General features: G+C 44.5%; 2 protein-coding genes across 2 annotated transcripts in view; one reads left to right on the top strand and one right to left on the bottom strand.

The window, feature by feature from the left end:
- Positions 1-15,325, top strand: part of NPC1 (NPC intracellular cholesterol transporter 1) — a 134,908-nt gene extending 119,583 nt beyond the window's left edge. Inside the window, exons 22-25 of the mRNA XM_082258500.1 lie at positions 1,412-1,643; positions 2,492-2,605; positions 3,727-3,889; positions 14,956-15,325. Coding sequence (XP_082114626.1) covers positions 1,412-1,643; positions 2,492-2,605; positions 3,727-3,889; positions 14,956-15,035 — 589 coding nt within the window. The 3' untranslated portion in view covers positions 15,036-15,325. The remainder of the gene's footprint in view (positions 1-1,411; positions 1,644-2,491; positions 2,606-3,726; positions 3,890-14,955) is intronic.
- A 122-nt stretch (positions 15,326-15,447) lies between these two features.
- The window catches only part of RMC1 (regulator of MON1-CCZ1), a 65,529-nt gene continuing 54,778 nt past the window's right edge, over positions 15,448-26,198 (bottom strand). Inside the window, exons 18-20 of the mRNA XM_082258501.1 lie at positions 22,347-22,415; positions 20,660-20,885; positions 15,448-15,595 (exon numbers count right to left, since the gene is read on the bottom strand). Coding sequence (XP_082114627.1) covers positions 15,516-15,595; positions 20,660-20,885; positions 22,347-22,415 — 375 coding nt within the window. The 3' untranslated portion in view covers positions 15,448-15,515. The remainder of the gene's footprint in view (positions 15,596-20,659; positions 20,886-22,346; positions 22,416-26,198) is intronic.

The following is a 26,198-nucleotide window of genomic DNA, read 5'->3' as shown; positions in this document are numbered from 1 at the left end:
CATATAAAGAAAAAACCAAATGTAATTGTTACTGCATTAAAATAAAATGGAAAAAAAAACATAGGCTGAACATGTATCATAATCCTTATACTGTCATAGCTACAAAACCTACTGATGTAGAGAACTCCATGACCAATATTTGGACTTCAACACAAGCGAACTGTCTATACATACTAATAGATGCCTGATGCGTTTTAGGTGCGCTCTTCTTCAGGGGAAAAAAATTAAAAAAATCAATGAGAGCTATAGTATTTATTTGTCAGCCTACTAGCTTGTGCAGTCCTGTAGTGATCAGACCCAAAGGGGAAGGGGTACGAGTACATGCAGAGACCCAACACGTCAGACATCTATAGTATGAATTGGGGGGTCTCCAAACTATGGTCCTCCACTTGTTCAGGAACTATGATTCCCATCATGCCTAGTCATGTCTGAATGTCAAGAGTTTTACAATGCCTCATGGGACATGTAGTTCTGCAACAGCTAAAGGGCCGTAGTTTAGAGATCCCTGGTATATCTATGGACTTTTCACTCATGTTGAAGTTCAAATGTTGATCATTGAGTTCTCTACATCAGTATATTTTGTATCTATGACAATCAAACTATTTTGATATGTGTTCAGCCCTTGTTTTTCATTTGATTTTAAAGTGGTAACAATAAAATTAGATTTTGTATTTGCATAATTGCGTTTTGATTGGGTACCCTGGGTGCCCTATACATCCACAACACATTTTTATTTCTATAGGACAGGGGTTATAATCCTCCCTTACTCTATCCAAAATGGAAAAAGGTTTGCCTTTTAGTTCTGCATGAAAGCGGTAGTGGATGAAAAAAAAAATCCACTACAAGACAATGCCATGTGCTAGTATTCATTGCATACTAGCACATTATGCAAGACTTGCCTTAGAACAAAGCCCTCCAGCGCTGCGCTGTCACCACTGAGGAGGCCGCCGTCTTCCTCCTGGGTTCGTGTCCTTCGACTACATGGAGTGGCCAGGGGCGCAATGACGTCACGAGCGGGAGCCGCCGTTTATGGCACAGGCTCTGAAGGTCCGACACTGTATGCTGGACCTTCGGAGTGCATACACTGGTAATGTCACCGGCTGAATGTAGTCTGAATATGTCCTAAACTGTGAAAGTTTAGAAGACATTCACAGTACCTACAGGTAAGCATTAATAGAGGCTTGTCTGTAGGTACAAGTGGTAGAATAGGGTTTGCTACCACTTTAAGGGTTTTTGGTTTTCAAGGGAACAAGGACAGGAGCAAGTAACTCGTGTCATAATATAAGTGAAATAATAAGGCAAACATACATTTCACTAGAATATACACAAGGAAGGAAATAATTGTCTTTTATTGTGTCCTTGAACAAATTCATTGAAGGCTTTCACTTTTTATTTTTTTTGCTTCCTGCAGTGTTTTTTATGTGTTCTATGAACAGTACTTAACAATTGTGGATGATACAGTGTTCAATCTTTGCCTGTCATTGGCTGCAATATTCTTTGTGACTGTCATTCTGCTGGGCTTCGAGATCTGGTCTGCTGTTCTGATGTGTCTCACCATCTCCATGATCCTTGTCAATATGTTTGGAGTCATGTGGCTCTGGAACATCAGCCTGAATGCTGTGTCTCTGGTGAATTTAGTCATGGTAAGTTCTATTCTATTTGTTATAAAATCCTAGGTAAACCTTTTAACAAGTATTAATAGCCAAAACATTTTTATGTGTTGCATGGAATGGAATAAGGAAGGGTGCATGCATAATACTGTCAGGATATAAATATTAAAGCGGAGTTCCACTCAAAAGTGGAACCTATGCTTATCTGTCTCTTTCTCCCCCTCCGGTGCCATATGTGGCCCCTTTTGGGGGGGAGCGGGTACCTGTTTTTGACAGGTACCCTGTCCCCACTTCTGTCGTACCTCGCCGTGGCAAGGTCGTCAGAAGTTCGGCTTCCTCCTCCTCCCTCCTCTGCTTCTAGGCCAGTAACCGAGCGCAGTGCACTTTGCGCATGTGCAGTAGGGACCCGCCCGTGAAGCTGTAAGGCTTCACTGCCGGGTTTCCTTACTGGCAATGGCGGCGGCAGCATCTGACAGCCGATGGAGACATCTGCTGTAGTGCCGACATCGCTGGATTCCAGGACAGGGAAGTGTCCTAATATTAAAAGTCAGCAGCTACAGTATGGAGTTTGTTTGGAGGCGGAGGCCAGAACACCGCTTTAATATAAAGATTCCACGCTCAGGTTATCAAAAAACCCAAAGTAGAAATGACAGCCTGCATTATGTCCGGATACAAGATCTATAGCTATTTAAACCTTTAAAGTGTGGCGCTCTAAACTGATATCAGGACAGTATAACCTAGTGCAAAACTGGATCAATGTCACTTTTTATTATTCTAAATCCATTATGTCTAACTGGTATGTGTTTGTGCCCTATCCGTGTGTTCGGTTTTCTCACTAACGCAATGAACCATAACATTCTGGTGACCTTTATACCTTGCAGTGTTGTGGCATTTCTGTGGAGTTCTGCAGTCATGTGACCAGAGCCTTCTCAGTCAGCACAAAGGGAAGTCGAGCTCTTCGTGCACAGGATGCCTTGGCACACATGGGTAGTTCGGTAAGTGTGCGAATGAATCAACAGCCATTATTTATATTTCTAGGTAGTGCTAGACCAGTCTTTTTTCCATCCAAAGTTCAATGGAACTTTAGGGTTCCTTCACAGGTTGTTGGGGTTCCTTGAGCAATGAGTATCTTCTGCTTCTTAGGTAAGTGATCACTGACACCAGTGATCTTTTTAGCTATCGGTAGGAAGAATTCCCCTCTTACCGACTATCTTGCTAATGAACTGTGAGCTGTAAATATAATACTTAGCAGAGGTTTCCTTGGAATGAAGGAATGAAAAGTAATTTCAAGGGTTCCTTCGGGTTATAGAGGTTGAAAGGTTGCACTAGACTATCAAAACCTAAAATGCCTTACTGCATGCATTCACCTCCAAATACATGCCACTCATATTGCTGAATAGCAGTATCATGCCAAAGTTTTTCTCAGCTATACTGCTAAATTCGGCTGCAATTGAATTTGTAAAATTTGATATCTGCCCTTGGGTCACATGGCTAATAATGATAGAGACGTGCAAGGTATTACAAAAAATTTAGGTAAAAAGTAGGTATATGCTGCCTCTGTCCCCTGCCACCTCTACACAGAGGACAGCGATCAAGGACCGCTGATCGCTCAGTTCTCAGTCTTCAGTAAGCAGAGAGCTAGGGGACTGTCTGTCACAGGCTGTGTGCTCTGACCCTTCAGCACTCACTGGAGTGCCAGGCTGTGGAGGGGATAGGAGCGGCTGGCTCAGGCACTCAGTGGCCCACTGAGAGGTGGAGCCTGCTGCTAGTCCAGGCATCTGGGTGGATCCTGACATTAAAGTCAGGATCTCTCCAGAGTCTTCACTGGCTGAGTAACATCAGCTGACAGCGACCTTTAGCTTTTCATTAGTGCTTATTATCTTCCATTATTAAAGTGTATATGTAGGAAAACAATTTGTGGATGAAGATTTAATACCTTTAGACTATAAATTCACTATGAAATAAAAAAAAAAAAAAAATTCACTATGAATTAGTGACAAAATGGCAGCATGGGGCTAATTAGGTAGTTGATTGATTTTGTTACTGTAACATTTACATTACATAATGTTGAGGTGGGATCCAACCAACAATTAATATAAGATCTGATTTTTCCTAGGTCTTCAGTGGAATCACTGTGACGAAATTTTGGGGTATTGGCATGTTGGGCTTGTCCAAGTCTCGGATATTCAAGATTTTCTACTTCAGGATGTACTTGGCTATGGTGCTTCTTGGAGCTGCTCATGGTCTCATATTTCTGCCAGTTCTCCTTAGTTACATTGGTGAGTGCGGGAGCAATGATGATGACTTGTAGAATATACAGGGAAAGACTTGAGTGATATCCAGCTTTTCCAACACTCAATCTGCATACTTTGCTACATGCAGAAGGCATGTGTTTTTCAAAGCAGCCTTAACTAGACATTTGTAATAGATATTTAAGAACAACTGAAACCAAGAAATCTAGATAAGATCATACAGAGCAATGTCAATTTAATGCTGCTTATTTCTGGGTGTATTGCTGTGTCATAAGGGCATCTTCTGTCTGAATAAATGAATGTGCCTTACATAGTCATGCGTAGCTATTTGTGCCTTAAGCAAGCCAAGCTAATGCCAAGAAGCTTGTTTAAGTTCTTAAATATAGCTAATAGCACTGTCACATGAGAACTGTTCTAGCCTTGGAAACACTGAAGCCTATGCTCACATGCTCTTTGCAGCCTATACACGCTGCTTGTAAAGTGACGCTCTGTTAGAATTTGAAATGATTGATTGAGCTGCCACTTAAACTAAAATACTTGAAACATCTTCTGGGTTTAAATAACAAAGTGGATTAAGCTCTCAAAACTCTGCAGTAAAATGAATAAAAAAACCACCCATGGGAGGAAAAGTTCTACCCATACAGACCTTACCTTTGGCTTCCACCTGCAGTGCTTAGGTAAGGGTGATGTCACAATCCTTCCAGTGAGATCAGAAAGATCATTTTATTGTGGGATTTGGCTAATTGGCATTCCCCTGGGTTCAAACTAGCAAGATCAAGACATTACCCTTTACTATCAGAATTTCTTTCTGCATACTTATGTTTGGTCTAACTCGGAGTTGTAGAGCATTACTGAATTATAGTAAGGCATCTAGAATTTTCAGAAGATGACAGGCCTTTGTTTCTGTTATGATCGGATTTTCTTTAAAGCTAATCTATACTGAAAATTAGTTTTACATGAACACATCCTCTGTGCTGTACAAGGCAAGCTTGAAAATGTATTCTTCAACAAGCTTGAATCTAAGATCTCAATTCTGTGACCAATAATGAAGAATCTGCTGCATAATACTAGGGGGAGGCAGAGTCAGTCTCTAATTGAGTTTTGAGTAATAAGCAATATGGCACAAAGCTAGGTAGCAGCTTTACCCCTCCCCGAAAAGTTGGACTGCCATGGATGAGGATTGCAATAGGCACAGAGCAGTTGCAATCACATGTAGACTTATAGCTCCGCTCAAAGCTGGAGGATAACGGGTGCCCCTACTGATATTCAGAAAGTAGGAGCAGGCATCAGGCATTAATTAAGAAGTGTGGATATATGTGGGGTAAGACGCTGCTCAAAACCAACCCAGTGCTTCAGATGTGGATATGGCTGTGCTAGCCTCTGCTCAGACTGACCGCCTACTGGGGCTTGGTCCCATTGGCATTGTCTTAATGGACATGGTCCATCCCGGTCAAACACTAAGTATTTAGGAGTATAATCTCCCTTGTGACATGATAAGCAAGTACATTTGACCAATTAACCCCATCACCCAGATTTACAAGCCCTAGGGTCCTGCCTAGGTAGCTATGAGGATGATCAGCTCTGCATGCCTCAAATCCCTAAAATCATCAGCAGCAGCAAAGGTCATGTACTGTAGCTAGGTTCAAGACTGCTCCTATATTCAACAGTTTTTCATTACATTTGTTTTCATATGAATGTGCCTCCAATACCATGTTTGGAATAGAGATGATAATTTTATGCAGACCGTTCATTTCATCGGTTCAGTCACGTCAAAATGGATCAAGTATTCATCAGTTTTTCATCTGCTGCACATCCGGAAGAAAAATAGAGCTGTGGTCCGCTTACATCTGCATCCATCAACTGATGTAAATTGATGATCATTCATTTATATTTGTTTTTCCATAGAGATGCATTGATGTCCGTTTTTTATCCGTCATCGAATGGATGAAAAACGGACAAACGGTCTGCATGTGTGAAAGGGGCCTAAAAGCTGGCACTTTTATGCCCTTTGTACTATGTCAAACTAGATATTCTGCTCCAGCAATATTGTTGTATACAAACAATGGGACAATTATCACCATATTAGGCCAGCTCTGTCCGATTTATAAGGTGATGTCACCAAAGCATCATCTTTTATTTAGTGTTCCCTATTTTAAAAATAAAACATCAGCTCTACTAGATTTCAGTATCCTTTTTTCAATCATTATGTGAGCACAGTGTTTGGGAGCAATACTCTCATCTAAGATGTAACCATGGACAGATTCCCAGTGAAAGGCATGCGAGGTGTTGTCAGGCTTAAAGCGGAGTTCCATCCTAGAAATTTTTTTTTTTACCTAAAAATACCCCCGGGACAGTCAGGGCTAGTGCATTTAACCAATGATAGCCCTGTTTCACTTACCTTTTTAGAAGAAATACTTACCTTGAAAATGTTTTGTCCAGCGCTGCCATCTCAGGTGTGGGCAGCTGAAGCCGGGGGGTTCCTCTTCGGTGACGTTGGAGTCCCAGAATGCCCTGCTCGTCACTTCCGGTGCAGGCGCATCATACCTGCACAGCTTCTGGGCATGCCCAGAAGCTGTTTAGCAGGGAATGACGCGTCTGCACCGGAAGTGACGAGCAGGGCCGGTGCAGGCGCATTAACTCCTGGGATCGATGACGCTCATCTCCCAGGCTTCAATGCAAGCAGGAAGTGATGGCGCAGGCCGCAGAGGGAGGAAGGAAGGTAAGTATATTTTCATTAAAAACAAGGTAAGGGAAAAAAAAATAATTTTTAATCCAATTCTTTTTCAGGTTCATCTAAGCTAGCGGATGGTGAAAAAAATGTTTTTAGGGTTTAACTCCGCTTTAAGCAGCTTTGTATAGGAAGTAGATTGCTGCTAATTTAGAAGGGATATCTCTGCCTTAGCAGGTTGGGTTGCTTGGTGGCTTCTTTAGCTCCTGAGTACTTTAGCAACATGATCTCCTTTATAATGATTTTTGGCTCTTTCCCCACAACATACTCTTGTTACAGCTGTCTTCCCACTCCCCTGTTGTATTATACTGTATATTATAGTATAATCTAACTTGTGCGGGACTTCTTGCAATCGCCACAACAGTTGTGTGGACCTAGGAGCTCAGGCAACTTGCCACTGGGGTTTCAAAAGTAAGAAACTGAAAGGTTATTTCAAGTAGACTGTAGGGGCCCCCCCCCTCTAAATTGACCTTTCTGCTGCATTAAATCTAAAGAAATATGGTGGATAAATACCAGTCCTAATGAAATTGATGCTCTAATTTCCCTCAGGGGTATAGGTGAAGTGGTCTCAGCCATAGCTGTTTAGGGAAGCAATGTTCAAGCAGAGACCACTGGCTCACCTTTCTGAGATCATGTGACCAGAGGGGAATTGGCTTTTTTTTGTTTTTTTTGTTTTGTTTTTTTTTAATAAAAAAAGTACCACTGTAGTGCAATGACTTGCATATGCATGTGGTAGAGGGACGGGTAAGGGTCCTTATCACATCAGTCTGCTTAAGTGTTTTCTTTTATTTTGGTTTGCTTTTAGCTTGGCTTGCCAACTTTAATCAGCGCTGTTTCTTGGTCTGTAAATTGGAAGTCAAAAGCTTAAATTACATTTCATGCCTTTTCTCTTAATGTCCAACTGAAGTGAATACTTTGGATTCAGTCTGAACTGGAAGTTAGCTGTCATTTTTGGGGCCAAAGAGCTGTGGGTGAATGATTTTCTGCTCCACATATACCAAGGGGGCAGGGGTGCGCATTTTGGCTCATACTCACCCAAGAAGCCATATTATATCAATGACAGCAACCTGTAGATTGATGCCAAGTCCAGACCGCAAACAGAGTGCAATGCAGAGGGACTACTTAAGTTAAAGCTGTAGTAGGGAGCGAGTTAAAGCTGTAGTAGGGAGCAAGAGCGGCATAGGCCGATACCTCCTCTGTAGTGCTGGCTGCTGTCATATACGAGTGATACCAACTGCACTCCACCTCTTATTATCCTGGCTAGCGGTCTCCAGAGGGGTGCCAGCATTGGAAGAGAAGATTTTCAGGTCAGTGTGAAGCAATACACTGGACATAATAGTATAGGGCTGCTTTCATACTGATGCGTTGTGGTTTACCTGCACCCCTGGGGTGCAGTGCAACTTTTCTGCGCTTAGCCATAGACTTGTATTATATTCTGTGGGTTGGGTGCACTTTCTGAACTCAAGTTTTGGTGCCACACATGCAGGATATAATAGAAATCTCTAGCTAAACACAAAAATCCTGCAGGTACACTGCGCTACACCCATGGTGCAGGTAAACCACAGAGCATCATTGTGAAAGCAGCCTTTTATAGGGTCGCAGAACAGTAGGGATTCATTTGCAGTTTGGGGGGGTGGTAAAACCCAATAGTTAAGATATGTTTTTATGTGTGGCTGCAGTGGCCAGGGGTGTACACATGTTGCAGCCGGAGTTAAAAGTCCTGCCAAGCATGACCCATTCAAGTAAATGAGGAGACTCTGCAAGTGCCCTGCAACCTTGTGCAGAACAGCAAGCAAGGGGATAAAGCAGGCAGCATTGTGTTGCTTTCTCGCCACCTGCTTGGACCTCGCAGAAGCATGCAGCTGTGCGACGCTTGCGGAGTTGCCCCATTTACTTAAATGGGTTGTGATTGGCAGGCAGGCAGGCAGGCAACACTCACCAAAAGCAACAGGAGGTTTAACTATTGCAGGCTCGGCAGCTAAAGGAGGTAGGGATTTGGGGACAGTAAAACCGCGATTCAACCACTGCAACAAGCCCGAATGGTGCTGCTGCCAAATGCAACTAAGAGCTCATTCACAAGTGCAGATAGCACTGCTGCTCCCCTGAAAATCGATTTAAGTGTTTGACAGGTGGTGAGGAGGTGAAATCCTGCAGCCTAACCACCTGATTTAAACCCATGATTGCCGTGCAATGCATGCAATTGCAACACAGTAGTACAGTAGTTAGGTTTAATTCCGGTGTAAAGAGGCGCCGCTGTGCCCGGTGATCTTTGACTGCTCCCATGTTCAGGTTTAGCTCCACCTCTTTAAAGCGGTAGTAAATTCCACTTGGTCATTTTTACCTACAGGTAGGCCTATATTAAGGCTTCCCTATAGGTAAAATGAATATCTCCTAAACGTGCACGGTTTAGGAGAGATATACACCCTGAATGCAGCCAGTTCCATCACCGGTGCATGCGCTCTGAAGGTCTGGCATACCTTGCTGACCTTTTAAAGCTTCATGCCGAAATAGAGGGTGCATGCGTGGAAGCGATGTCAGTGCGGCTCCGGCCATCCACATAGCTGGAGTGTGCAAACCTGGAAGAAAGACTGGAGGAAAATGTCAGTGGTGACAGTACAGTGCTGGAGGGGCTTTGTTCCAAGCAGAGTATTTCATATTGTGCTAGTATGCGATTGCCTTGCAGGTGTGCGTTTTTTTTTCCCCCCCCCTAACATGACCATGTGCCCATGGTTTTCTCACTGTCTGCACCCTTACCGATGAGATTTTACTCACTTCCTACTTCTATGACCAAAGAGGTGAGGGAAATTCCCATGAATGGCAACAAACTTGACACAGGTTTCAACCTTTTTCCAAAATTAAAGTAGAAGTCCAGCCTAACGCTAAAATTCCTGCATCTACAGGCATCCACGATCTAACCCTGTAAAGAAAAAAATAAATATACATAACTTTTTTCTAAGCCGATCCCACTCTGAGCTGTCAGCCGTGGCTTCGCTGTGGAAGCCACGGTGCAGAGAACACATCCAGTGTTCTGCCGAAAACTCCAACGACGTTATTTTCTGGTGACTGTACACCTGCAATAATTGGAGATTTCGACCACTTGGTGTTTGCACAGAACACTGGCGGCCTTTACACTCCGGTAGATGCTATAATTAGTGGAGATTGTTAGTCGGCCTGCTAGTTGTCGCCGTCTTGGAGGCGGCCATGTTTTTGGTTACTAGCAGGCGGACTATCAATCTCCTAATTATATCATCTACCGGAGTGTAAAGGCTGCCGGTGTTCTGTCAAAATCCCCAACCATTCCTGGTGTACAGTCACCGGAAATAACGTTGGAGTTTTCTGCAAAACAGTGGCAACAGAAGTCCCATAGTAAGTCTATGGGTGACATCACTTCCAATTCATTTCACAGCCATTGTCGCCCGTGTCCTCTGCAGAGCTTCCGCCACTGGAGACCGGGTTGGATCAATCGGCTTAAAAAAAAAAGGTAAGTATACTGATTTCTTCTTTACAGGGCTAGATAGGTTAGATGGTGGAGATCTATAGCTGCAGGGATTTTAGTTTTAGAGGGGCTCAACACTTTAAAGTGCTTTAACCGCTTCAGTTCTCATACTTTTAGGCACCATCTGAACCTAACAATCTGTCATTCTAAACCTATTATTTTTTTTAATAGGAACATGTCACACTTAATAACCTGCTCTGTGCAATAGTTTTGCAGAGAGTTGTCCTGATCCTGCTTTTCTCCGGTCCCTGCTGGCGCTCCGTGACCCCCATAGTAAGCTGCTCTGTGCCCATTGACTTGCAGCACAGCTGAGACCTGCTGGCTGTGATTGGCAGAGCTGTCTCGAAGCCTATGTGGAGGGAGAGTTACTGCTTTCATGCACAATGTGGCATCAAGGTAAGCTGCACTTTTTTTTAATCTTAATGCATTCTATGCGTTAAGATAAAAAGACTTCTGTGTGCAGAAGCTTCCCTCATACTTACCTGAGCCCCCCATCTCTCTCCAGCAATGTTTATAAATCCCTCGGCCATCCAGGACACTCCCACCTGATTGGCTGGGACACAGCCACGGCTGTCAGTCAGCCAATCAGGAAAGGGGGGGCAGCTCCATGTTTGAATGGACACACGGAGCTGCAGCTTGGGTGCCCCCATAGCAAGCTGCTTGCTGTGGGGGCACTCGATAGGAGGGAGGGGCTAGGAGCAGCAACGAGGGACCCGAGAAGAGGATTGGGGCTGCTCTATGCAAAACCAACTGCACAGAGAAGGTAAGTATAGCATGTTTGTTATTTAGAACTTAGATTTTAACCACTTCCCGCCCTATTACAAATTGACGGCGGGAATGTGGTTGTGTTATCCTGACCGGACGTCATATGACGGCGGCAGCATAACACAGCTCTGGGCGCCCCCCCGGGGGCGCGCATAGTGGCGATCGGTGATGCGAGGTGTCAGCCTGACACCCTGCATCTCCGATCTCGGTAAAGAGCCTCTGACGGAGGCTCTTTACCATGTGATCAGCCGTGTCCAATCACGGCTGGTCACATAGTAAATAGGAACAGCCGTTGATCGGCTTTCCTTAGTTCGTGCCTGACAGGCACGAGCAAAGGAGCGCCGATCGGCGGCTCCCCTGACAGGGGGAGGGGGGTCGGCACTGGTAATCAAATCATTGATTACCAGTGCAGACCCTCGGGGGGGGGGGGGGGTGCCACTAGATCCACCAGGGATGCCCACTATGACGGCAATCAGGGCTCAGGGAGCCCCCCATTGCCCTCCCCATCAGTGATGCCCCCACCAGTGTCCTCCCTATCAGTGCTGCCCACAAGTGCCCATCATTGCTATTCTTTAGTGTCGCCCACCAGTGCCCATTATTGCCCACCAGTGCCGCCTATCAGTGCCCGTCAGTGCCACCTATCAGTTTCCATCAATGCCGCCTATCAGTGCCCACCAATGCTGCATATCTGTGCTACCTATCAGTGCCGCATATCAGTACCGCCGATCAGTGCCTGTCAGTGCAGTCTCATCAGTGCTCATCAGTGCAGGAAAAAAATTTATTTACAAAATTGTATAACAAACAAAAAAATTTTTCAAACTTTTCGGTCTTTTTTTATTTGTTTAGCAAAAAGTAAAAATCGCACAGGTGATCAAATACTACCAAAATAAAGCTCTATTTGTGGGGGGAAAATTACATAAAATTGGTGTAGGTACAGTCTTGCATGACCGCGCAATTGTCATTCAAATTGCAACAGCGCTAAAAGGGGAAAATTGGCCTGGGCAGGAAGGGAGGGAAGTGCCCTGTATTAAAGTGGTTAATCCTTCAGCCTTTAGAACCAAGTTAAGATGACAGACAAATGGGGGGAAATTTAAAAAGTAAAGTAAAACAGTTTTTTTTTTTGGGGGACAAACTAGGCTTTCTTTCGGCAATATTGCCTTGCAGGTATTTTCTTTTGTACACCAAGTCAATGGAATCTCTTCCACTCTTTGGGTTAAACTGCTGTCTACAGGAGGAATAGAGACTGGAAAATAAAAATTCTGTTGGCCAGCCCAGAATAACAACTCCTCTACCCCGAGCATTGCCTCAATTTATTTTCTAGTGTTCTAGGAGCCTTTTCTTCAGCTCTGCTTTGAAAAATCTAACTATTTTTTTTGCCTTTGATTTCTTATTCTAATACGGACTCCGTTCACACTAAATCCTACTTTGAAATTGTGCGACTTCACTTAAAGCCGCAGGTCGGTGCGACTTGGCTGTCACATGTGAAATCGCAAAAAATAGTGCAGGAGCCTTTTTTTAAAATCGGTCTGGCACCACAAAGTCAGTCGCACTAATTTAAACAGTTCCATTACAGACAATAGGGTGTGACTTGTCTTGCGATTTGGACCTGTTGTATCACTTGACAAGTTGCACTGGTGTGTGACTTCTTTGCTACACCAAGCCACCTTGTTGGTGGGTATCTTTTGAATTTCCTCTTATGGCTGGTTTTTACCATAGAAGGTGTTAATGCTGAGTGAAGTGTGGTGTGCTTCTTTGAGCATAGAGTAAGCTTTGTTGCCTTGCTGCTCCTGTTTGCAAAAAAAACTATTTTCCACAGTCCATTCCTGCTGCTAATCTACAGTGAGCACAGTCACTTCTAGCTATCCGCCACTCATTTGCTACCAGTTGCTTGGGTTTGGGAGTACCCATAAGCTTGCCATGTAACTTAAATGCAAAATGTCTACCAACAAGTCTCTTAGCTCTGACAGGTGAGGCATAGACCCTCACCCTGTCCTTGGTGGTGGGGCAGCTCTACAACAGTAACATTAAACTTAGTTTCCAAAAGGAACTGAGTGACTTTGGCAACAAACCGCTAAGCCTTTGTGTGCTTTCTGTCTCTACCTCTGCAGAGTCAATTAGTGATCTTCCCGATGCCCCAGACCACCGGTCAGTGACCATCTCTGTTACCCAGAGTTCCCACAATCTCTCTCTGAGATGTTTTTCATACACCAAAGTCTCCTAGTGTCACCTCAGACACAAGAGACCGTTTCAGGTTCTTATTAATGCAATATGTACTTCTTTTCATTTGGAAGATTAGTCTGCTGCCTCCAGCTTCAGATCTTTCCAAGCTCCTTAAACACTGCAACAGCCTCTCCACTATGTAGATTGGAAATACCCAAAAGGCTCCTTGGCCATGCCTGAGGGTGTGTTGGAAAGGTTTTCTTTTCAGAGGGAAATCAGTAAATGTGGTTTAACAGTGACACATCTACTAGACTGGTGGAGGGTATGTTTACCTTTAAGGATTCTACTGATCAGAAGTCAGAATCTCTCCTTTAAATCCCATTTTTTTTCTCTTGTCATCTGTCCTGTGGTAGGGATAATCACAATCGGTTAGATCCCCCTAAGGATTTCCCTACAGCAGGGGTAAGCCCCTAATAGGGAGTGTAAAGCATATGTCTGAAGTCTTAAGGTGGGTACACACAAAGAAAATTATGTGAACGATCATCCAGTTTTCCTCAATGTTTCACAGCAAGTCGAAACCGAAGATGGAACCATTGTACAAACATTATCATATAACAAAAGATTTTTTTTTTTATGATTTTTCTTGTACGAAAACACTCAAATAAACTGTTAGTTCTGTTCATGGAAAAGGAAAAATTTGGAGTTTTTAAAGTATGAATCAGATGTCAAAATGTTTGTTCACACTATAGGAAAATAGAACGATCATGCCTGTTACAGAATTTTTCTTCTGATTTTCTTATCGTGTGTACCCTACTTTACACTTTAGTTCTAAATTTGCCTGTTTGGAGTATCTAAACTTGTGTTCCATGTGCGTCTGATGTTCATACAGATGTGCAGAGCACTTTGGTTTGGAAGCTGGGACACTGCTGTATCTATGGTGCGCTTACCTTTTTTGGTCATTGAGGGAAGCAGTCTCTTTGGTTCTACCCTTGATGCCATCATCAAGGATACCTACAGGGGTTAGAGCATATGCCTGCCTTTAGCGTAAGAGGTCCAAGGAAAGGTCTACTATCTCCTCCATCTACTTCTGGAGTTAGTTCTTACAAGAAGCCTTTTAAGTCCTCCGAGGAACTTTCTGCGCCTTCATTTTTCCAAGGGAGGGATCATTGCTAATCCTTGCAGGTTTATATTGTGGGATTCACCTGGAGTGGATCTTTTGGCTTGGACACTACTTGGGGTACTGCAGTGTCTTCCCCATCAAGAGGCAACAGGCGGACTTCCTGCATCAGGGAAGGTACGTTTGTTTAGAGTTATACCTAGTGTAAAAAGACCTCACACACGGGGCAGGCTCTGTTGGACTGCGCATCCCCTCTGAGCAGGCGGGTGGCTGGTTCATGTCCGCTTATGCAGAGCAGACAGACAACTCCTCTATTGGCATTCGGATGTAAACGGACCACCTGTCCATCTACACCCAACTGGCATCTGATCCAGTAGAAAGATAGGGAATGGATCTCTATTTGTCGGCTTTAAGCCAATACAATAGGATCAGACAATGCTGGGTGTAAACAGACATAGGAGGGTTCATATGGAAAACTGACAGGCAGACCAGAGTAGTCCACTAGTGTGAAAGGGCCCAAGGTATACAAATCCCTCTCCAGCGGCTTGCTACAAACTGAGGCAGAGGAGAGGTTATCCTGGGCTACAGAATTTTGTTTGCCACTGTCCAATCCTGCTTTTTGGCTGGACATATAGAATTTCACACTGAATACAGAAATTGCTAATTTGATTTTCTTTAGAATTGGTACATAAGAAATGAGATACAGCTTATAATAAAACTTCATTTCTAGGGTGTATCCCCTATGTTTTAAAGCCATTAAATGTGTATTGCTCTAATCGGAATGGTGTATTCCTGACAAAGAATATATTTTTTTTTCCTCCCCTCAGGCCCACGAGTGAACAAAGCGAAGGTTCAAGCAGCACGGGAGAGAGTAAGAGGCACAGAACAAGAAAGACTTATCCACTAGAGTGACTTTGTACACTATGAAGACCCCCAGACACGGAGGAGGAGATATGGAGCCAGCTAGAGTGCAGGACCACCTCAAACACCCTCACTGCAGCTGGCAGTCTCAGGAAAGGACTCTTCTATGATAGCAGTGTTACAGCCAATGACTTCCATAATGCTCAAGAAGTTTTTCCACATGTGTATATAGAAGTTACATTTTATTGGGAAAGATGTTTTGTTTTATACAATTTCTTTAATTTATGGGCAACCCTGAAAATTTGTTTTCTAAATGCAAAACCAATGCAAGTTCCTTGATTTCAGATGGATTCATGTTTTATCACAAAGGCAAATCTATTTTATTAACCAATTTGCTATATTACTTTTTATATTAGAGAATATAGGAGCCAAATGAAGAAAGAAAGGAGCTCACACCATTTATAAGCAGAATCTGCATGGACTTTATTCTTAGTATAATACATTTGTACAATTTTTATATTGCAAACTAAGCAGAACTGATCTTTAACAATGCTTGTTCACCAAACCTCTGTCGGAAGAAGGTCACATGCTCCTCGCAGTGTTCTCCTACAGAGAAGAAAAAAAAGGGGGGGGGGGGCAGCATTTAAAAGAAAGAAATGAAATTTCAGCTACACCTTTGTTTTGGATAGAAGCACTGGTGTAATTCTGTCTTTGCGTTATAAGTTTTTTTGCCTGTCAATGTGACAAGTAGAACAGACAGCAAGTGAGATGAAATCTTTCAGACATGAGAACACACCAAGAATGACAACACCCTTCCCCAGGCATGAAGCGTTCTACTCCCTTCCTATCCTAGTGACCACAGGAGTTTACATCTATGACATTTTGTATCTGATGGAGCAATGCAGACATTACTTCCAGTTTTCATTTTTAAGGGAAACTAAAATTGAACTGTACAGTTTTTCTAATTAAAATAAGTCAACTTAACAGCCTGGTTTAATTCATTTTATTTATACCACCACCCTTCAATCGTCCTCATGAAATGTGCAGTAACCAATTGGGGGGGTCAACATTTCACTCTGGAAAGTCAGATCAATGCAATAGGAATTATATATTAGACTCGTATACAATAGTTATAGTTTACAAACTAATGGATAATTTCAACTTTGATTTGAGACTAACATAACTCTTTAAGAATAAGTTCACCCTTCTCAACCTATTGTGTGTAGTTAGGATGCAAACATGTTGAGCATTCCCCACCCCTAAGACAGTGATAGAGATTTACTAAAACTGCATAGTAGAACATTTGGCAAAATTCTGTATAGAAATCAACCAGCTTCTGGATTTGAATGTCAAAGTAATTGAACAAGCTGAAATTCGAAGCAGAATGGCTACCATTTTGAGTGCACCAGGTTTAGTAAATCTCCCCCAGTGGGTACACAGCCTCATCATTCAGAGTTCTGTGAATTAATGAACTACATCTACTGTCATCCATTACTGCCAACTGCTTGTAGTTCTCAATGCACCGACTTTGGGAGCACATGTCGCTTTAGAAGTCGTATCCCTCGGCCTTTTGGCTAAGATCAAGTGTAGTATCTGTTCTTATCAGTTGGTATAGGCCTTAGCTAGTACCAGTATGACCGAAACCCGGAGCGCTCTGAGTATTGAGGTATGGGAAGTAGGTCATCTGGGAAAGCATGTGGGGCCCGCCGCCTTCTGATTTGAATGGGTTGAACTGTCCTAACCAGTTTGAAGGGAGCAGGAAAGCCGTTGGGTGACCGGTGGAACTGCTCCTGGATGTAATGGGCTGAGGAACGGGACGGCGAGGGGAGGGCTTTCTCCTCCTGGGTTTTGATCTGGTCTTGTAAAAGGCCTGTCCCCAGTGGTAGGTAAGCTCTCTCTAAGCTGTCCAGGTTCTGATGTCTGCTGGTGGGGATAGGCTACATTCGGTCTGGCCGGGGGCTGAGATTGAAAGAGCCCGTAGTGTAAGTGCCCCTGGGGTGGCAGCCCAGGGGTGCCTTAATTTCTCACTGGTGAGGGGCAGCTCGCTGTGAGTTTTTTCGGCACCTTGGTCACTGCACTATGCACACCTTTTTCACACCTGCCTCTTGGGACAGGCCTTTTGGCTTGCACCAGAGGAATTTTTTTTATTCCGGCTGGAAGGCCTGCCTTGGTCCCTCACATGGCACCATCGCACTTTCCCCACTTCCCTTCCCCCACTTCTGTGTTTGTTTGTCTTTTTCTTTGGAGTCCGTCACTGCACTATCACCTTTGTTTTCTTTATTAGCACAGACTGGAGTGTGTGGGTCCTCGGGCCCAGCCTTAAGTCTTGGGAGGGGGTGGATATGGCCTTTTGGCTTAGTTCGCCCTCTCCCATGGGGTCTCCCTTCGGGGGAGCCCTACTTAGTACTCGGTGGGGGCTGTTCCGGCAGTCCCCCTGAAGAACGGGGTCGGTCTGGTTTCGGCCAGACAGACCATGAGTACCTTATGTCCCTGCCAGGAGTCTTGCGCCCCGGGGGATTGAGGTTTCGGGTCCTACCTCTTCGGAGGGAAGACCACACGTTGTCGCACACCCTGTGCTTTTTTGTGTTACTCACTTTGTGTGTGTGCACTTTTTTATGCACCGGGTGGAGTCTTTTGAGTGTGTTGCACACGCTACGGGCTTTAAAAAAAAAAAAATGAACTACGAAGGAGCTGATGCGCTCTATAATAGTTTGGATCTTCCTGGACTTCAGTAAAGCTCGGTTCACATATATGCGCATTGGATGAGTTTAACCGCATCCAATTTGCATAACATGTGAATCTGACCAGCTTTCAATGAATGGCACTGGTTCACATATGCGGTGTGGTTTTGGGCAAATAAAATTCCCACGTGAACAGAACCGCACTGGACTGCCACACTGCAACCGCATATGTGAGAACCCAGCCTGCCTGTATCAGAGGTACAAACAGACAACTATACTAAGAGCTTGACATTGCACCCTCAATTTGCTGATTGCAGGTGCAGTGCTTTACAGGCTTCTAAGAAAAAAAAAAAAAAAAAATATATATATATATATATATATATATATAAATGTACATTTACCTGTATTTATTTATGGTGAACTTAGCCTTTAACAGGGCTCGAGTCCTGTGGGAAAGCATGGGAACGTCTTTCCTGTACTATTTCTACAGCAGGAACGCCATTCCCGTTGGCAGCCACGTCCCCTGACACAATCCCAGCACCTGGCGCCATGTCCTGCTTTGGGATGGCAGGTCGGTAATCCCAGATTGCGGGTTCCCGACCCGCCATCCCCGAGCACAGTGTGAGGAAAGGAGCCGCACTGGAGGAAGCAGAGCCGATGCTTCCTGTATAGCGCCGGCTCTTGTCACAGGCGGAGAGATACCAAATGTGCTCCGCCTGTGACAGAAGCAAAACAGGAGGCATCGGCTCTGCAAATGAGAGGAGGGAAGGAGAGGTTAGTTCTCAGGCTTATCCAATCAGCCTGCATCTATGCTGTAACCCCTCCCCTTTCCTCTGCTGCCTTGTTTTGATTTTCCGTACCAGAGCAAGAAGAAGCCAAAATGACCCCTGAGCTCTCATATTCCCACATGAGGATTTTTCTTTACATTGCTTGAGAGAGGGGAGAATCATGTTATGCTGCAGCCTGGACAGTCAGTTCTTGGTTTTAGTGAAGGCAGAGGAAAGCATTCTCTATATATGATCTGTTTATTTACACACCAAGAGGCTGTTATTAGACATCCTCTGGGACAGTGTCAGAGGGAACACACACCAAGTATTCCTTTCCTATACATGTCTACATGAGACTCTTGACTAGGAGATGCAGGATCTGTGTGTTCTGTCCCTCCCACTCTCTGCTCGCTTTATCTTTAACCCTTAGGGGCTCCTTCACACTAGCTGTGCTCTCTGAAGAGCAATAGACACTTGGATGATTTTTGAGAGAGCATTAAACAGGTGGTAAGAAGGTGTTTTCGCTGACAGAATCCCACACTAGTGCAACACAAGTGTGTGCCTTGCACACACAGTAGTGGTGCGGTTGCAGACCAGCCCCTTGAAGGTGTTGTATTTAGTGGGTGGTAGCACTTGCCAAAAGCTGGTGACTGACTCCATCCCCAGAATGGTAGCAGTCATTAAAAAGGTGGGGTATACATGGGCAGGGCAAAGGGGGTGGAGTCAGGGGCGGCAAAATTAGGTTTTACCTAGGGTGTCAAAAATCTTTGCACCAGCCCTGGGTAGAGGTAGTGGGAGAGAGAGATGAGAAAAAGACTTTAGATATAGAGAGGGAAATTTGCAACTCAAAGTATACTTAACCAGTCAGCAGTAACAGCCACTAGTACCCACCAGCAGTAGCAACCACCAGTACCAGCCCTGGAGGACAGCCAGTTAGCAGCCACCAGCCATACCTGCCTGGGGGACAGCAGCGGCCAGCGATGCGTGCAGGAACCAAATTGAATCCACTTAAAAAAACAGACGGCGATCTGTCCCTTTCTGTCTGGGCAGATTAGATTGGAGGGCACATAGAGTAGAGCAGGCAGTGCCCATGTCTGCTCTGCATAAGCTGACATGGACTTGTCATCGGATCTGCCCGCTCCACTCATTGTGGCCCGCGACCGGTTACCAAGTCGCTAAAGTGGGTGGTGGAGTGGTAATGTTGGGTGAGTTCCCACACTTTTTTCCCAATACTTGACCTCTGGCCTTTAAATATGTTACGATAAAAAATATTGCCTTGACAACATCTTGAAAAAATGTTATATATGGCATGCACAGAATTTGCTTTAAAGGCCAAGTTCACTCTTCACAAAAAAAAAAGCACATTTTGCAGGTGAAAAAAATGTGCATCTTTTTTTCTATGGCCCCAGGGGGGGTGGAAATTAAAAAAAAAAAAAAAAAAAAACTTGTCCAAGGGACTAAACCTGGGCGACAGTATACGGGTTCTGATAAATAATTTTAACCAAAACCGAATCACATGCATACATACAATCATTTACCCATACATGCACGCAGTCACCTTTCAGGAAATTGTGCATTAGGGACATTTAGCTCTTGAAAATACCTAGCAATAAAAATGGTCTCATTCAGTAGCGAAAAAATTGAGACAGTGGTTTAGGTTTAATTTTTACATTAAAAAAAAAAAATTGTCTTTTTATCATTTTAATAAAAATTAGACAAAGGTCTCATTCAGTTATACTACTACCGAGTTTTATTACTAGGGATTGTCAATGGATGTGTATGCCCCTGTTTATCTCCCACTCACCTCCCTGCCTGTCTCCAGCAACGTACCCAGGGACTAGCAGTGTGACAAGCACCGATTGGGTGCTCGTCAGGACATACGACTTGGGGGGAGGTGCTCTTTGGTAAAATGCTAGATCATAAATACTAGTTTAGCACGTTACCAAAGGTGCACTTATCCTTTAAAAGACTTGCTCCTTGCTTGTCCTACTGAATGAATCTATAGCCTGACTTGGCATTGGGCTACAAATAAGCCTATAGAGGCTAACTGCACATAGTACAGCTGCAGGAAGAGGATTGCAATGGTTTTATTAAATGTAGAATTGTAACCACTTTCTCTCTACTGGGGAATTTGTGGATATGAACCCCCTAGGAGTAAGCGCTGAAAAAGAGAACTCAAAATATCTTGTTGGGAAATGCACTCTAATTTTACCAAATCTAACCTGGTGTGAAGTTGGGGTTTCCTCGAAGACGTTGGTTTCTTTGCTCAAAGAATCTGAAGACCGTATAGAAGAGCATATCATCTGCGGTTTGCTTTGCAGCATCCAAGAACTTGCGAGCCGACACACTGTCATGTCCACCAATGCTTCTCACAAACCTTAGAGCTGCCAAAACTTGATGTTTAGATAATAAGACTTCAACAATCTCATCATTGGCTGTGGAAAGCCTCTGTGGAGATAAAGTAATCATATGTGAAATGTAATAACCCCGTGGGGCTGCATGTTACCCACATCTGCTATTGCTCAAGGATGTTTTTTTTTTTTTTTTTCCATATGTCCTTCCTGAAGTACTGTTCTCCTATTGAAGGAGAACAGTAAAACATTAATTTTATATATTGCCCTAACCCCTAATTTTTTTTGTTCCATTTTTCGGAAGGGTCATTTAACCTCCCTGGCGGTCTGATTAGGTCCAGATTTCTGTGCTAAAAATGGTACATTCTTACATACATGGAAATCTGTTTTACATTTTAAAACTCGCGATGCCCGCCGTCCTCCCGCTGTGTGCTCGTCCAATGCTGGCACCTGTCTTCCAGTTCCCTTCCCTGTGAGTGTTGTGAGGCAGGGGGGTGGAACCGGCGGCAATTTAAAAAATGTAAATACACTAAATTACATAATACAAAGTTGTGATCCTAACAGATTACCCTGTATCATGCCATTTCAGCACAGGATTGCACCTGGTGACTTTTCCAGTTCTTTGTGCCTGGAAAATTGAGAACGACCATGGCGTCCAAAAAGTGTTCTTTTTGCGCAAAAGCGCTTTTAGACTAACTAGAAAACAGCGAAACTGAGTTACTTGAAGAACTGAGCGATAGCGATTCGTGGGAAAATTCGTCATCAGGTATGGAAAGGGACGACAGCGACGATTCTGATGTCTCTTTCTGGCACATCGCTCCATTGGAAATTTTTGATATACTTCCCAAATTCTACAAGCTAACACTAAGCCACATTACCACTTTTATATGACCTTTCCCACGTCTATCACAATGTGTCCTCAAATTTCTTTTGCTGTGCTCCATTGTCCTGTATGGTTATAATTATATTCCCTGTAAACCTAATTCTTTTAATGTAAGAAAAAAAAAAAAAACATCTACAATTTATAGCAACGTGTTTGTCCACACAGCCAATTAAATTGCAGCAAGCATTTATCTACTATGTCTAAACATAAAAAGTAGGCATTTACTGGTTGATATTGCCAATACATACATTATTTTACACATCAGGACAAATATGACTAAGGGCTAGTTCACACCAGAATGTGCGGGAATGTCACATTCTCCACACTGCCTTTGCGATCCACTGTGGGTGCCTATGTATTGTTAACGGCACCCCAAAGGCAGATCACAAATGCAGTGCAGTCGAGGGCACCAAATTATAACAGTACGATCTAATTTGATGCGGCCCTTTTTTTTATTTATTTTTTTTTTTTTAAAGTAGTGCATGCACTACTTTTTTCACATTCTGGTGCAATTTCAGCCCAGCAGAATCGCACCACAAGGGAATGTTTAATGTTTGCCTGTGCTATCCTCGTGTGACCTGGCCCTGAATGAGTCTCCATTTTAGAGCCCAATGAGAACCGGCCCTAAATGATTCTCCATTTAGATCCCAATATTCATACAAGAAAAATATTTACCTTTAACATATCCAGGGAAAGCTGATGTGCTGGGGGATAGACACTCTCTATAGATAGCAACAGGCAGGCCTAGAAATATAATAATGAGAAATCAAAACAATTTCCTAAATATGGAAGATTCATGTCCAAGATTTACCCCTTTGTACTATCCATTCAAAGAGAAAATAGTATTTTTGTAAAATAGTTTTCTTGGAGTCTATTGAGGGTCACTAAAGAAACATTGGGGTCCCACTCTGATTTTTAGGCATGCTCTGCAACAAAACTAAGCCATGCATATGTGGGGCTGGCTAATTTTTTTTTTGCCAGCCTATCCTCTTATGCGGTAGTATACTGTAAAATCCAGTTTCTCTATCGTTCATTGAGGGACGCAGTCCTCTGATGCATATCAGTAGGCCCTACAGATATGCATCAGAGGACTGCGTCCCTCAATGAACCTAAGAGAAAAGGATTTTACCGTAAGTCAAAAATCCAGTTTTTTCCCTTTCTCACACGTTGAAGAAAACAGGAAGTCTTTAAACTTTGGGATGTCTAAAAGCAGTCCAGCTAAGTGATGGGAAACCCATCAAACAATTGCTGACAGGTCCAAGAAAAAAAAAAGAAAAACAGGACTGCCTGAAGGACTTTATGCTTGATCTATGATTTATGCATCAGATGAGGCCAAAAAATCTACTTGTTACAACATATGAAAAGAACCCGACAGCCTTGCAACCTGGGAAAGAGTTGCTTGATATGGAATGGAGGGAAATGGTGAACTGGGCAGAGGGTTAGAAGAACAATGTTCTGGTTGAGGTGAAAGGCAGAACATATCTTAGACAAGGAAGTCTCCTTTTCAAGTCAAGGCAAGAACCAGGCAACAAGTTGGCAGCCCAGGATTTCAGCACATGGGTCAAACAATACTCAAAACACAGTTGTACATACTTTACAATAAATGTGCGGTTTTGTCTCAAATTCATTGACAGGTGCATTTATCCTACAGTTGGAATGCCTGGTTTTGCAATTCCATAGATTTGTATGAGCGCAGAAGCTGTTCTAAAATTAACAAATCATCGACAAAAGGTCCTAAGAAAAGTTTTTTGTATGTTCAGGGTCTACTAACAGAAAATCCCTGAGAACCATCATCTCTTTTGAAGTTCAAGTCTAACAAGGATAACGGAATTTTTGTAAAATCTTACCTGTAAAATTCCTTTCTCTGAGTCCTCCGACAGTCGCCGCCTCTTCATATTCGTCACATATGGGGTATTAGACTTTGCTCCGAAGGAGTAGCTAGGCAACAGAATATGTTAACAATAAAGCTTTTAACATATCCCACCCTCAAGGGGTGGTCCCCTCAGTCAATACCCTCCTACTTCCTGCAACCATATCTCAGTTTTAGTGGAATAGCAGTAGAGTATACAACCAAACCCCAAAAGAGGGGCGGGGGCGGCGACTGTCGGAGGACTCAGAGAAAGGAATTTTACAGGTAAGATTTTACAAAAATTCCGTTTTCTCTTACGTCCTCCGACAGTCGCCGCCTCTTCATATTCGTCACATATGGGGACGTCCCAAAGCAGTGCAAACATGAGGGGTGGGAAACGCATCCGCGCCGAAAAGGCAACGCAGTCTCCGCATCAAAGAAAGGAACCTTACCAAAGGAAGGAAACCAGCTGGGCAATAGTAAAAAACAAGTGCTCAACAGGAGCAACAACCCAGGAAAAGACAAAAAACCAGGGGATACAAAAAACTATCCCAACAGCCAGGAGTCCCCAACAAGGGACCCTATGGAACAGCCGCACTAAGAACCTTGCGGCCAAAGGAAGCATCCGCCGATGCCTGAACATCTACTTTGTAGAATTTTGTGAAAGTGTGCACGGTCGACCAGGTCGCCGCCTTACACACCTGGGCTACAGAAGCCCCATGACGACAGGCCCAAGACGTACTCAAAGATCTAGTAGAGTGCGCCTTCACAGGGACAGGAGGAGCCTTACCCTGCAAAGCATAGGCCTGTTCAATGGTCTGCCTGATCCATTTGGCGATGGTAGAGGCCGAAGCCGCCATGCCCTTCCGAGGACCCTCTGGAAGAACAAACAAGGAGTCAGTCTTACGAAAAGACTCAGTCGATTTAAGGTAAACCCTTATCGCCCGAACAACATCCAGAGAATGCAATCTCACCTCCTTTGGATGTTTAGGCTTCGCGCACAGCGAAGGCAAGACAATATCCTCATTAAGATGGAATTCCGAAACTCGTTTCGGAAGAAAAGAAGGATTAGGTCGCAAGACCACCTTATCCAAATGAATAACCAGGTACGGAGACTTGCAGGACAAAGCCGCCAGCTCCGACACTCTGCGAGCCGAAGTGATCGCCACCAAAAAGGCGACCTTTTTGGACAACATAGACAACGAGATCTCCCTGATCTGTTCAAAAGGAGCACGTTGTAACACAGATAGAACGAGATTCAAGTCCCAAGGGGGCAAAGGATCCCTCCTAGGAGGAACCAGATGCCGCACAGTGCCAACCAAGGAGTTGGAGGCCACGGGACGTTGAAACAGAACGGCCAGCGCAGACACCTGACCCTTTATCGTAGCCAGCGCCAAACGCTGAGCAACACCCGTCTGAAGAAAAGACAGCACACGGGAAACCGAGTACTTGCGGGGTGAAAACCCCCTGGACTCACACCAGGCAAAATAGGCCTTCCAAGTACGGTAATAAACCTTCCCCGAGGAAGACTTCCTCGCGTTGATCAAAGTATGAACGACCTCTGGAGAGAGACCCTTCTCCTTCAGGACCTCCGTCTCAACAGCCAGGCCGTCAAAGCCAGCGACTGTAAAGCAGGATGGTAAATCGGTCCCTGAGACAGTAGATTGTCTCGAAGAGGTAGACGCCAAGGGGCGTCGACCGCCAGATTCACGAGGTCTGCGTACCAGGACCGGCGAGGCCAGTCCGGTGCCACAAGAATCACCGTGCTGCGTTCCGAGAGTAACCTGCGAAGGAACCTGGTCAGCAACTGAATCGGTGGGAACGCGTACATCAGCCTGTACTGATGCCACGGGGCCACTAACGCGTCTGACGCGTCTGCCCGAGGGTCGCGCGTCCTTGCCACGAACCTTGTTGTTGAGACGAGACGCGAACAGGTCCACATCTGGAAGACCCCACTTCGCGCACAACATCTGGAAGACAGCCGGGTGAAGAGACCATTCCCCCTGATCCAGGGTCTGGCGACTCAGATAGTCCGCCTGCCAGTTCTCTACCCCCGGAATGTGAACTGCCGTTATCGCCGGGACATGAGTCTCGGCCCAAGACAGAATGTCGGCCACTTCTCGAGCCGCCCGGGCACTCCTGGTGCCCCCTTGGTGGTTGATGTAGGCCACCGCCGTGGCATTGTCCGTCTGCACCCGAACCGGGCAGCCCTGCAGCCGGTCCGTCCAGTGATGAAGACAGAGATTTATCGCACGTAATTCCAGAATGTTGATCGGAAGGGAAGACTCTCCCTCCGACCAAGTCCCCTGGGCAGACAGAACTCCCAGAACACCACCCCAGCCCGACAGGCTGGCATCCGTGGTGATCACCGTCCACGAGATAGGACGAAACGACTTGCCCCCGGACACCATCGGGGACTGGAGCCACCACAGAAGGTTCCTTCTGGTGCGATGACTCAACGAGATCTGAAGATCCAGAGATTGAGGTTGCCCGTCCCACTTGGACAGGATCTCCGCTTGGAGACCCCGCGTGTGGAACTGGGCGAAGGGAATCGCCTCGAAGGCCGAGACCATCAATCCCAGACATCTCATGCACGTCCTTAAAGACGAGTGCGGAACGTCCCTGAGGGACCTGACTTCCTCCTGAAGAGTTCTGAGTTTGTCTTCCGGCAGGAAGAC

The sequence above is a fragment of the Pelophylax lessonae genome (genome assembly GCF_965119305.1).
Source record: "Pelophylax lessonae genome assembly, chromosome: 5".
Taxonomy (NCBI): domain Eukaryota; kingdom Metazoa; phylum Chordata; class Amphibia; order Anura; family Ranidae; genus Pelophylax; species Pelophylax lessonae.
The sequence above is the reverse complement of the archived record's forward strand: the minus strand, read 5'-3'. Positions and strand labels throughout refer to the sequence as shown.